The sequence below is a fragment of the Coptis chinensis genome, chromosome 9 (assembly GCF_015680905.1).
Source record: "Coptis chinensis isolate HL-2020 chromosome 9, ASM1568090v1, whole genome shotgun sequence".
Lineage (NCBI taxonomy): Eukaryota > Viridiplantae > Streptophyta > Magnoliopsida > Ranunculales > Ranunculaceae > Coptis > Coptis chinensis.
This window is the reverse complement of record NC_141464.1, coordinates 54,606,551-54,619,139: the sequence shown is the minus strand read 5'-3', so window position 1 is coordinate 54,619,139 and position 12,589 is coordinate 54,606,551. Positions and strand designations below refer to the sequence as shown.

Sequence of the window (12,589 nt, the reverse complement as noted above, 5' to 3'; positions counted from 1 at the left end):
TATGGTATTTAACTATTTATTTGTATTAGTAAAGAGCTTTGTCCCAATTCTCTTAGTTCAATCCAAATTCTTGCACCCATTTCCCTGGTCCTTTTCGGGGAAAGCAATTCTTGATTTCACGGTAATAGAGATGTCATTGGCTCATTGCATTGTATTTGTTGCAAGGCCACAAAGAAGATCCATGTATTACATCATGCTAAAAGTGTTCATGGAGTAAAGAAGAACATCCCAAAAGTCTTGAGCTGGTAAATACATAGTCCCACATCGCCTGTGAGTACAAACAATAATAACATTACAGGTTTATAAATACATGGGCTTGGTTAGTTAACCAACTATTGGGCTTGGGTTTGGTGCAAATCAGGCCTTAAGATAGTAAATAAGCATTTTTGGAAAAGGGGCCTAAGCATCGGTTTATAAACCGAACCGAACCGAATTTCTTGTCGGTCCGCACCCGGTTTTTTTGTGATTCATCGGTTTGTTGACGGTTCTATTTTTTAGGAACCGAATAGTAATGGTTCGGCTCAAAATTTTACCTAAAACCGGACCGAACCGAACCGTGGACACCCCTAGCGTCACCCCAACCCATCCATTCATACTGGACTCTAATTCAACACATCTTAAATATCTTAGGGTACACTTCTAATACATTCTTCACACAAAACCTCGCATTTGCAGTTCCAAACCATACTATCATACTTTGTTCAAATGTAATTAATATCTATTTCAATAATCATCAAATCACTTCAAGTCCCGAATAAAAAACTACAATGTATAAAATTACACAGACCAACAAACCCAACGCATGTTAACAAGAAGCACAACCATCATCCAATATAAACAGACCAATTCAACAAGTAAAACTCAAAATACATAATGCGAACAAAAAAAGTATCTTCAAAGTACATGAAAACACCATACTTTTCTTATTACTAAGCGAAACTAGCAAAAAAAAAAAATTACCAGAGCTGATAGCTACCGCTTGCAGAGTCCTTTCACTAATAAATTAACAATAAAAAATAAATTAGATCTTTTATGCTGATGTGAACCACAATCTGAAGCTTAAGCATGGAGTCCCTATTATGCTGATGTGAAACATGAATCAAAGTGAAGGACTGTGTAATGGTACTAGACTCACAGTGACAAATATTGCTCCAAAAGTCATAGAAGCAACAATTATTACTGGAACAAAGATAGGAGAACCAGTTTTTATTCCCCGAATGATTATGTCTCCAAGTGATACAAAATGGCCTTTCGTCTTCAAGATGAAACAGTTTCCTATCAAAGTTTGTTTCGCTATGACTATAAACAAAAGTCAAGGTCAAACTTTTGATAAGGTTGGTGTTTATTTACCCAGACCAATTTTCACACATGGCCAGTTATATGTTGTTGTCTCGCGAACCACCTCAAGAAAGGGATTGAAATTCCTAATAAAAAAAGTACCAAAGATGTCAGTGTAGGGTACTAGTCCTTTTGTGTACGCCCTCAGAAGCAATCCTTTGTACTCCGTGTCACAACCTCAGATAAAGTGTGGCATCGCTACCTGTTATACGTATCGGGGCAATTTCTATCCACGGACATTCCTTTTGACTTAACTCTTAACCATCTCGCCTTCATAGCCTGCGGTGAGTACCCTAGCTCTTCCCTTCTCTCTTGATGTGCTTTCCCTGTTATCAACTAAACCGTTGTTACTATTCTTTGCAGGTTGGCGACTGGACTCCAAATCTCAAATCTACTCCGGCATCTCATGTCCTATTTTTCAATGGCTCCGCGAACTCGGTCCTGCTCAGGCTGACCATCTGGGTATCCACCCTACTACCGCTACTCCTCTGTTGCCAATCCCTGCTCTACACACTATCGGTGGCTACTCAGCTCCTTTTTATCGTCCTCCCCCTCCCAAGGAGCGGAAACCCAAAGCATCTCCTCCTCCAAAGAAAAGAACTCACACCCATTCCTCCCATCGTATCCATCCCTGAACCTCCTCACACTCCCTCGCCTCTTTTGAATCTCGCAATCTTCCTAACTCCTCAGCCCCCGAAGATGTCCCTTCATACCGCTCTATCTCCACTTGGGATGACCAGTACACTTCTCCACCCTCCCCTCCTGATGACATGGATGTCCACAAAGTGAAATTGTTTGATAGTGATTCCGAGGGTGACGATGACGTGAGGGAGGTTCCTTCCATGGAGGTGCGAGCTCCAGCTGACAGGCCTCCAACCAAGAGACAGTGGACCTTAGTGTTCGAAGAGCCTATGCCCACCACTCTACCTGTTCAATCTGCGGTCTCTTCCCCTTGCACACACCGATCCGGAAAAGACCCATTCCACCTGTCGCCCTGGCGTCCGAGCTTGCCACCACCGAGAACTTCCATCCTACTTTTAAGGTGTACAATCGCAAGGTGAATGTTGCAGACTCAGCTCTAGAGAACCCAGTAGTGGCCTCCTCCTTATTTTTTGGGGCTCACTTGCCTAAAGACCTGGCATACACTGAAGGGGGGTCGTTTGAGCAGCATCGGACTTCTCTGTACACCAACTGGGAGGAGGTACAATCTCTCTCTTCCTCCCTTAGCTCTCCCTTTTTTTTTTTATCCATTCTCCTCTTTGATCATAGGTGAGCCTGGATGTCTCCTACATGATCCGCGGCCTTTTTGGTGCCAAGGCCAAGGTGGAGTCCCTTGAGAAAGAACTTAGCGGCCCTACCGGACTAAGAACTGCCTATGCCAGCCTTCAATTGGATCTAGAAGCTGCTAATTTGGCCAAACTCAAGGCCCAGGATGAGCTAAAGTCTGTGGAGTCCTCCCACTAACAATACATGGATAAGGTCAACGAACGCCTGAGCCATCAAAGGGAAGTTCTTCTCCAACAACATCAGGTCAATCTGGATGCCCTCACTCAACAACATAAGGAAGCCATGGATGCCCTCACTCGAAAGCATCAGGATGCCTCCGCAGACCTACTACAGCAGCACCAAGCGGATATGACCATACTTTATGAATGCTTCAAGCTCCTAGCCGACAAGAGGGTGGCCAAGAAAATTCAAGAGGAGCATGCGCGCCTCATTCAAGAAGGTCATCTCCTCCCCCAAAAGGCCTGCCACCCCGGTGATCGAAACCCCGGAGGTCGCAAGGGAAGAGGCGCCGGTCAACGAGGTAATTCCTTATCACCCGGTGATAGAGGAACTCACAAACCAGGTAACGGACACTGATGAGACTACCGTCGCGGCCATTGATGAAGCCACTGATGCGATGACCATTGATGAACCTACATCTGAAATGCTCTAGAAATCTTCTTTGTGTATTAAGACACTCTTAAAAACTCATGATCTGTTATTTGTTTCGCTTCTTGTTTTGCGAATATTTTGTTTAATATGGTGCTTGATTTTGCCCAGTGTGTTTGTTGCCTCTCTACCCTTTGACTCTGGCTACTTGTTTAAATTGCAAAGTACCTCCACATATAGATTTTCATGACTCTACTCCTCCTCTAAGACCCCGTTTGATTGTATCAGCTAGATATGTTCCTAATCAGTCCCTTGCCCCTTCCTTAGTGCACTCTTGAAATTTACCCCCCCCCCCCCCTGAAGCTTTTCTACACCTCATTGGTGTACTGTGTCATGGGCAATTCTCTTTGCCTCGCACGTAGCTAGTATCCTTTTTCCGTGACGGGTTCATCTCACTCCACAGGCTCCATTGTGACAGGTAGCCTGTTGGGGGCAACTTATTTTGCCCTAGGCTCGACTTTGGTGCCGCAGTCTCGATTGGGTCGTGCAGCCTGTTAGGACAACTCAACTTGCCCCAACCTTGCCTTGGGCATTGTGTCAGTGAAATGCTCCTCTGCTACCCTCTCCTTGATTGGTTGTGCAGCCTGATGAAGGCAACTCTCTTGGTCCCATATGTTGTTTGTATCTCTTGTCCGCGAAGGGCTCATCCCACTCCGCGGACTGTTTTGTCTCAGAAAGCTTGTTGGAGGCAACTCACCTTGACCTAGGCTCGACTTTGGCGTTGTGTCAGCGAAAGGCTCATCCCTTCTGCTATCCCTCTCTTTAATGAGCTGTGCAGCCTGATGGGGGTAGCTCTCTTTGCCCCATGTGTCGTTTGTATCTCTTGTCCGCGAAAGGCTCATCTCATTCCACAGGCTCCATTGTGACAGGTAGCCTATTGGGGGCAACTCATCTTGCCCCAGGCTTGACTTTGGCGTTGTGTTAGTGAAAGGTTCATCCCTTCCGCTGTCCCTCTCCTTGATTGATGGTGCAGCCTGATGAAGGCAAATCTCTTTGCCCATGCATTGTTTGTATCTCGTGCCCGCGAAGGGCTCCTCCCTCTCCGCGGGCTCTATTGGGCCAGGAAGCGTGTTGGAGCTAACTTATCTTGTCCCTGGACCAATGTAGACAACTTTCCTTACAAGTAACGTTCTCTTCTCAAAAGTCGCCTCTGATGGGCGGAGCAACTTTATGGGGACCACTCTCTTTACCCCATGTGTCTCTCGGATTTAACGTCCGTGAAGGGCTCATCCCACTCCGCGAGCTCAATTAGGCCATGACGCCTATTGGCGCAACTCATTTTTCTCCAGACTTCCTCTCATATTAGTGTCAGCGAAGGGCTCATCCCCTCTGCCGCCTCTCACTCTAATGGGCGGAGCAGCCTAGTGGGGACCACTCTTTTTGCCCCACATGTAGTTATACTCCCTGCCCGCGAAAGGCTTATACCGCTCCACGAGGGGCACCTCTATTCCGCTATCTACAGTCTGACTTATAAATCATACATAGTAAGCAAATTTCTTTTCACAAAAGGGTCGTTGTATTATATATTTACAAACAACTCTAGTCCTTTGCTCTGGACCTCCTTATATTGCTTTGTACCTTAATTACATTCAATTGTAAAATCTTTTCAGCATTCTCACGTTCCATGGCTTTTCTATCAATTTGCCCTTCATTGTTTGTAACTTGTAAGTGCCAACCCCTCCTACTTCCAACACGGTGTAGGGTCCTTCCCAATTTGGACCCAACTTCCCATCTTTCTCCCTCTTTGTACTAGGGGTCACCTGTCGGAGCATGAAGTCGCCTATCTGGAATTGCCACGGCTTAACCCGCTTGTTGTATTGCCTCTGTAAATGCTTGTGATACTCTTCTAACTAAATGAGGGCTGAGTCTCTTCTTTCTTCCACCAAATTTAAATCCCCTGCCAAGATGCTCCAGTTTGAACCCTCCTCCACGTCCCTGGTTCGCATTGTAGATGCCACCATCTCTGAAGGAATCACAGCCTCAACACCATAGGCTGGCTAGGGCAAATGGGGTCTCTTTGGTGGTCGTCCGAGGGGTAGTTCAATAAGTGATAAGAGCCCAAAACTGTAGTTTTAACCCTTTAACAATAATACTTTTAGACTAATTATGCGAGTAATAAATAAGAGTTAATGTTGATTACGTGCTTTTATGTATTTCAGGCATTGGAGTCAATTATGTGCAGAAATGTGTCACTTTGGCGAGATAAAGGAGCAAGGGTTGGTTGCTAAGAAGTTTTGTGATTAAAGGCCAAGATTCAAGGAGAAAAAACCTTTTTAAAGCCCGGTCAAAGCTAAAAAGGCAAAGTCAACGCGGGCAGAAACAGCGCACAAAAGTTAGTAGAACTTCCGAAAACCGTATCTTTGGACTCAAACCTCGGAATTGGGCATACCTTATGTCAAAACGACCGGCTTGGAAAGAGATTTCCAATGGTCCTAACCTTGACCCAATCAGAGGAGCATAAAAGGACGAAAAGTCTGTTGAAGCAAAATCCAGCTGAAAATGCCTCTATGGACTGAAGAAATTGGGTTTTGGGCTCGATTTTCTGGCCCAAAACATGGCTCCTCAGCCCATGCACGAAAATGTGGATCTGGTCTCCTCCATTTCAACACACAAGACTTAACTCTTAAGCATCTAGAAAATTAGGTAGCCATAGATAGAATTCTAGATCTAGATTTAGACTCCATTAATTAATTAGTTTTTTGTCTTGTTTTAAATTAAGTTATTGAATTATTGTTATTGCTATTCATTAGATCAATAAAGTTAATTAGTTCTTCATAATCTAGTTTCATTTTCATTAAATCATTGTAGTTTCAATTCATAGATTTAGTTATTTATCATTATTAGTTTCAATTAAATCTTGCATGATTAGATTTCCATTTGAATTGAAATAAGCAAATTTAGAATCTTTATATCATGTCTTGTTTAAATTCAATTGGAAATGATAGTTTAATGACTCTAGGCTATACTTCCATTAAAAGGGTTTGAGGAAGCCTTGATGAAAACTTGATTGTGTAGTGTAGAAATAGTTGTAAGAGTCTATTCCACTCTAGAAGGTAGTTGATTCGCCATGAGAATGGGTTGAACTTCCTCACATGCTAGTCATTATTTGGTAGAGATTGTCATGATTGATTAGGGATTAGAACGACCAATTCTTATCGTAAGAACGTAAAAATTGGATTACAACAATCTATACTAGTTTATTAAGTTGGATTCAAGGTGGAATCAAATTCCCCTAGTTCTTTATCTAGATTCAACTTTAGCATTTCATAGTTGAATTATCATATCTTGTTAGTATAATTTGCATCGTAGTATAATTTCCGCAATACTCTCATTGACTTTGGATAGGACCGATAATCTTAGAAAACATTGAATACTAAAGAACTAGGAGTGGAACGAATCTTCTACTCCAACTTTATTGTGATAGCATTCGAGAGTAGAAATCTTTGATATCCAAGGATAGAATAGTTTTAGTTTTACTTGCGTTTGAGTCTCGGAACTTATTCGTAGGTAAAACTACATTTTACTTATATCAATAAGCCCAAAGGACATGATTCAACTCGTCTGCCCACACCCCCTTCTTATCTTCCAACTTTCTCTTAAGGTTGTTCATTATAGTTTTGTTGGAAGATTCAACCTGTCCATTACCCTCAGGGTTGTAGGGGGTAGAGAACCCCTGTTTCACTTTGTACCCCTGCAAGAACTCCATCACATTTGCTCCTGTGAACTGTGTCCCATTATCCGCGATGATGGCGCACAACAGTCCAAACCTGCGTATGATATTTTCCCATAGGAACTTAATCACCTGCGTCTCCTTCACCTACTGCAAGGGTATGGCTTCTATCCACTTGGTGAAGTAGTCCATAGCTGCTAGCATGAATCTCCTCTTGCCGCTAGTCATGGGCAGTGTTCCTACTATATCCATCGCCCACATAGCAAACGGCTACGGACTAGAGATGTTATTTAGGGGTTCCGCGGGGGTGAAGATCAACTATGAAAATCTCTGGCACTTGTCACACTTCTTAGCGAACTCCATTACAACCCTTTTCATATGGGGCCAAAAGTAGCCCTGTGTCAATAGTCGATATGTCGTAGTCCTTCCTGTGGAATGGCTCCCATAATCCCCTTCATGTAGTTCTGCCAACACCTCCAAAGCTAACCGCGACCCCAGGCATTTCAACAGCGGCCCATTGAAGTTCTTGCAGTACAATTCACCTTCCAGCATAACATATCTCTGAGAAGTCTGTTCCAACCTTCTTCTTTCTTTCTTATCTGTCTCCTCCTTTCCTGCCAAGAAGCACTTAATAGGATCCATCCATCCCCCTTCTTCTTCTGCGATCTGACACACCTCCATCACCTCCTCCGTGTTTGGTGCCATCACCTCCTCCGTGCTTGGTTTCTCCAACCTTCCCACTCGTATAGTTCTTTCCTCTGACCCAGGTATGGCTGCAACAACGTACCCAAGGGCGTCCGCATGCCTATTTTCACCATGACCCAAATGTACAAACCTGAGCTTCGTAAACTTGGTGGACCTTTTGTGCAATACTTCTAAATACTTTGCCATGTGGGGGCATCGGGCAGCGAATCCTCCATTAGCTTGACACACCACTAAGTTTAAATTTGAATACACTATCAGTTCTTCACCCCCAAATCCTCAGCCATTCTCAATCCTGCTATCACTGCCTCATACTCTGCCTCTTTACTGGATGTCGCGAACCTTAGCTTCATTGTATGTTCTATTCTGTTGTTATCAGGTGTAACTAGTACCCCTATGCCACTTCATGCGTCCGTGGTGAATCCATCTGCGAATACCCTCCACCCATTCCTTTTATCCCACGGGTCTAGGAGGTCGGGATCTACATCCCTTTCCGGTTCCATGACCATCTCTTCTCCCCAAGTGGGATCCTCTGTGGGGAACTCTGCTAGAAACTCTACCATCGTCTGCGCTTTCTCCACGGTTCTTATCTGATATTGTATTTCGTAAGAACTAAGTATCACTGCCCATTTTAACATTCTGCTTGACTTTTCTGCCTTTAATGCTTGTTTTAGAGGCAGGTTCGTCACCACCACCACTGAGTGTGATTCGAAGTAGGGTTTTAGCTTTAGGGCCTAAAATATTAACACCAAGGCATATTTCTCGATTCTACTATACCGCGTCTCCGCGTCCAATAATGTTTTGCTCTGAAAATATACCAGCTTCTCCACTTTGTCAACGAGTAGGACGAGAACTAAGCTAACCGCATATTCAGTGGCCCCCAAATACAAGTATAATTTCTCTCCCTGCTCTGGCCGCGACAACAAAGGAGCCTTACCCAAATACCTCTTCAACTCTTGAAATGCCTCTTTGCATTCTGAAGTCCATAATAATCTGGTGTACTTTTTAGTAATTGATACAGCAGTCTACATTTGTCAAATGATTTGGAAATAAATCTATTCAAAGCCGCAACCCTTTCGGCCAGCTGCTGTACTTCCTTGACATTCTGCGGTTATAGCATCTCTACCAAGGATCTTATCGGTTCGGGGTTAGCCTCTATTCCCCAAAGAGTAACAATGAAACCTAGGAACTTCCCTGTGGTCACCCCGAATGTACACTTCTCAGGATTTAGCTTCAAATTGTATTTCTGCAGTATCTCGAATGTCTCTCTTAAACCCTCTAGATACTCCTCCTCAGACACACTCTTTTCCACCATATCATTTATGTATATTTCAATCCCCTTCCAAATCTTGCTTTCGAACATTTTCTCTCCCAATCGCTGGAAGGTAGCCCTGGCATTCTTCAGTCTAAACGACATCCTCATATAGCAATACGTGCCGCCTTCCACCACAAAGGCTGTCTTCTCCTGATCCGGTTCGTACATTGTGACCTGGTTATATCCCATAAATGCATCCATGAACGAAAATATTTTGAATCCTGTTGTTCTATCCACCAATTCATCTACTCGCAGCATGGGATAACTATCCTTGGGACACTCCAAATTCACATCTGTAAAATCGACGCACATATGAACCTTGCCATTCTTTTTTGGTACCGCGACGACGTTGGACAACCAATCTGTGAATTCCACTTCTCATATTATTCCAGCTCCTTTTAACCTAGCTTGCGACCTCCTCGCAAATTCGTTCGGCATACTTTGGTCTAATGCTTCGCATCCTTTGCCTCACTGGCTTAGCTAGCATCTTCCTTCATGTGTAACCGATAACATGCGAACCCTGGGTCCAATCCCGTAACATCCTCAATTATCCAAGCGAAGACACCTTTATTCTCGGACAAGAACTGTACCAACTTACTCTTCCACTCCTCTGGCAAACTAGAGCTTACCGATGTGAACCTCTCTTCCTTTCCCTCCCCAATATTCACTAATTCAATCTCATTGAGCGTCTTCGGTCCCACCGATGACTCCTCCTCCCCCTCTATAGAGGCGCACTGTAATTGCTATGCTTGCCTCTTCCTAGGGTTTGAAGTCTCTCCTTCTGGTCCACGGATCAACTGTTTCACTATACCCCGATGACTGTTCTTGGTGGTCACCTGATCGCCGTGAACTTCATACATGCCCATTGGGGTGGGAAATCGTATTACCTGGTAATACGTCGATGGGACAGCCTTCATCTCGTGAATCCATTGCCTCCCTAAAATTGCGTTGTACTGAGAAGTAGAGTCTACCACCATAAACCGGGCGAAGACTGTCACCGGGCCCGTGGTCACAGGCAATAAGAGTTCTCTCATGGGCTCTGTCATACTCCAATTGAATCCATATAAATTAGTTCGCGGAAGCCTCAGCTGCCTAGGATCGATTACCATCTCTTCCAAAGCTCTTTTGAACAACAAGTCCACTGCGTTGCCACAATCAATCAACACCCTCTTCACCATATAATTGCGCATCGCTACTGTGATAACTAACGCGTCTTCATGAGGGGAATCCACAGCCCGTAGATCCGCACTACTAAAGACAATCTTATCTCTTTCCTCCGCTAACCCCTACCTTGGTCGCGGTCTACCTACTCCCTCATTAATCTGCTGGATGCTCACGGTTCTCCTTACCCTATCTCTATGAGCATTGTGACTTAGAACCTCCCCACTAAAAATCATGTTAATGGTTCCCAGTATCCTGCCCTGGGGTGGCAAGCACTCTTCATTTTGTGCACCCCTCACAAACTCCCTCATCCTCCCTTTCTCCACCAACCTCTGAACCAACCACTTTAGCGCGTAGCAGTCGTTAGTTTCATGATTTCGTACCTGATGATAGGCGCAGAAAGGTTTATCCGATATCTCTATCGGTGTGCTCCGTTGTCCTTCATATCCCCAAAGCTTCTTGATCAGGGGCAAAATCTCATTTAGTGATCGGTTCAATGGTGTCTGATCCATCTCCCGATATGGCTTCCTCTCCCTATTCTCCCTTCGAACCCCCTCCCGGCTTCTTTCCTCCCGTGGGGGATATCTGTGATACCCCCCACTTTCTTTTTCAGATGTCTCCGTTCTTCGGTGTTCCCTGTCTTTCTCCAATGATAACACTGCCTTTCCTGACCTCCTAGAATCCTTCTGCATGGTGTCCTCATATCTTATATATTTTTTCACTCGCGGATATAGCTCATGCAAGGTCTTGATCTCATTCTTAGCCACGGACTGATGCACTCCTATCCCTGGACGCAATCCTCTTTCAAATGCTATCACCGCGGTTCTCTCATCCAAATTCTCAACCTTAAATGTCTCAGCCTTGAACCAACATAGATAATCCTTAACTGACTCCGCGGATCTTTGTCGAACATTGAACAATGTCGCGATATCTACCACTTGCCGCTTCTGATGTATGAAATGGTCTATGAACACCTACTCCAACTCCTGGAAATTATTTATGCTCTCCGCCGTTAACCTATAATACCAATCCGACGCCCCTCCTTTAGGACTAACTGGGAACATCATACACTGCAGCCCATCCTACCGAGCCTCTTGCTAAAGAGGCATCTATTATCGGAAATGATGGATGTGATCCACCGGGTCTCCTTTGCCATCATATCTTTCGAACCTAGGCTGATTGAACCGCTTTGGAACCTCTGAAGCCCAGATGACATCCGCTAATAGATTGCGGTTCAGTCCGGCCACCACTTGGCTAGCCCCCTCCCCGACCGCCGCTGCTTTGTCGATTCGCCTCCCTATCATTGTATATCATCTCCTGAACTTGCTCCATGGTTAGGCCAGCCACCGGGTTTTCAATGAGAATCAGCTCACCCTCCTCGTCAGACTTCTCACTTACTTATTCCCCTGCTTCTTCCTCCGCCCTTTCTTTTTCTCTTCTCAGTTCATTGTTCTCCTCTCTCAACCTCACAATCTCTTCTCGCATAAACCGGGTCTCTTCTGTTTTGGGCTCCTCTTCTTGATCTACCTCCTCATCAATCATCGCCTCCGGTGTTGGCTCCTGCACCACTACCCTCCTTGGTCTACCCACTCCTTTCTTCACTCTTTGTGCCATTTCTGACTTATCCTAATCGTCCCCACAAATGGGGCCAAATGTATGAACCTCAAAACCCGAGATAAGAATTTAATAACTAAAATCCTAATAAAAACTATTCACTCTTCTTCTTTTCCTTTCTTTTCTCTCTTTTCTCTCTCTCTGTTCTTTTCTCTATCCCTTCTTTTTATACCCCTTCCCCCTTGCATCTAGATCGTCCATCTGTCTTCCCATCTCTCGGTTCCCCTTCTTGCCGTACATATGCCACGTCCGCGGTCTAGGGTTCCGCAGTCATGATTCCCTACTCCTCGAATCCCCCTATTATGTTACATTTCATTCCTTATCCCGCTGACCTAGTCCACTTCTCATTATTGGGCCACTACAAACATCGTGTATAAAGAAGTTTTCAATTCAATATGAAGATATCAACTCAAGGTATGTCCTAATTTAGCTATTTTACATTCAAGATAAATCACATACAAGATTAAAATAAAAACAAGTTAAATAAATATATATTAATTTCTTGCCTAATACAAATATTTAATATGTTTTATAGGAAAGAATGTATGGATTGGATTTAAGAAATTGGAGATGCCAAGCTCTGACATAGTGACTGCCATAATGGCATGGCAGCAGATCTCCTGCGGATCAAATTGATTGTTTATTCTGTAGGTCTAGGGTACAAGCTGTAAAAGAGTGTTGACTTTAATCGAAATAGTTCTACTGACGTTAGATATGGTGGTGCTACAAGGGACCATCTAGCTGAAGTTGTCTTGCCTTTTTGTGGTGGTTCTGGAAGGAATTCTGTTGTTTTTCTGGAGCTACAAGCTATAGAGAAAGCATTGCAAGGATGTCAACTACATGGCTTTCGGAGA

General features: G+C 44.2%; 2 protein-coding genes and 1 pseudogene across 3 annotated transcripts in view; all 3 read right to left on the bottom strand.

Moving 5' to 3' along the window:
* Positions 1-956: 956 nt before the first annotated feature.
* LOC147476743 (mitochondrial dicarboxylate/tricarboxylate transporter DTC-like) overlaps positions 957-12,589 on the bottom strand; it is a 29,489-nt pseudogene continuing 17,856 nt past the window's right edge. The window contains exon 9 of the transcript XR_015209777.1: positions 957-995. The product of XR_015209777.1 is annotated as a mitochondrial dicarboxylate/tricarboxylate transporter DTC-like (transcript). The remainder of the gene's footprint in view (positions 996-12,589) is intronic.
* LOC147476745 (uncharacterized) lies at positions 7,262-7,834 on the bottom strand. Its single transcript, XM_086585812.1, has one exon. The coding sequence runs from the start codon at positions 7,832-7,834 to the stop codon at positions 7,262-7,264; it is 573 nt and encodes a 190-aa protein (XP_086441938.1).
* LOC147476744 (uncharacterized) lies at positions 9,704-10,150 on the bottom strand. Its single transcript, XM_086585811.1, has one exon. It carries the CDS (start codon positions 10,148-10,150, stop codon positions 9,704-9,706), a length of 447 nt encoding a protein of 148 aa, XP_086441937.1.

Coding starts and splice junctions, on each gene's coding strand:
- LOC147476744 (XM_086585811.1), bottom strand. CDS start 10,150: ATGCGCAATTATATGGTGAAGAGGGTGTTGATTGATTGTGGCAACGCA.
- LOC147476745 (XM_086585812.1), bottom strand. CDS start 7,834: ATGGCAAAGTATTTAGAAGTATTGCACAAAAGGTCCACCAAGTTTACG.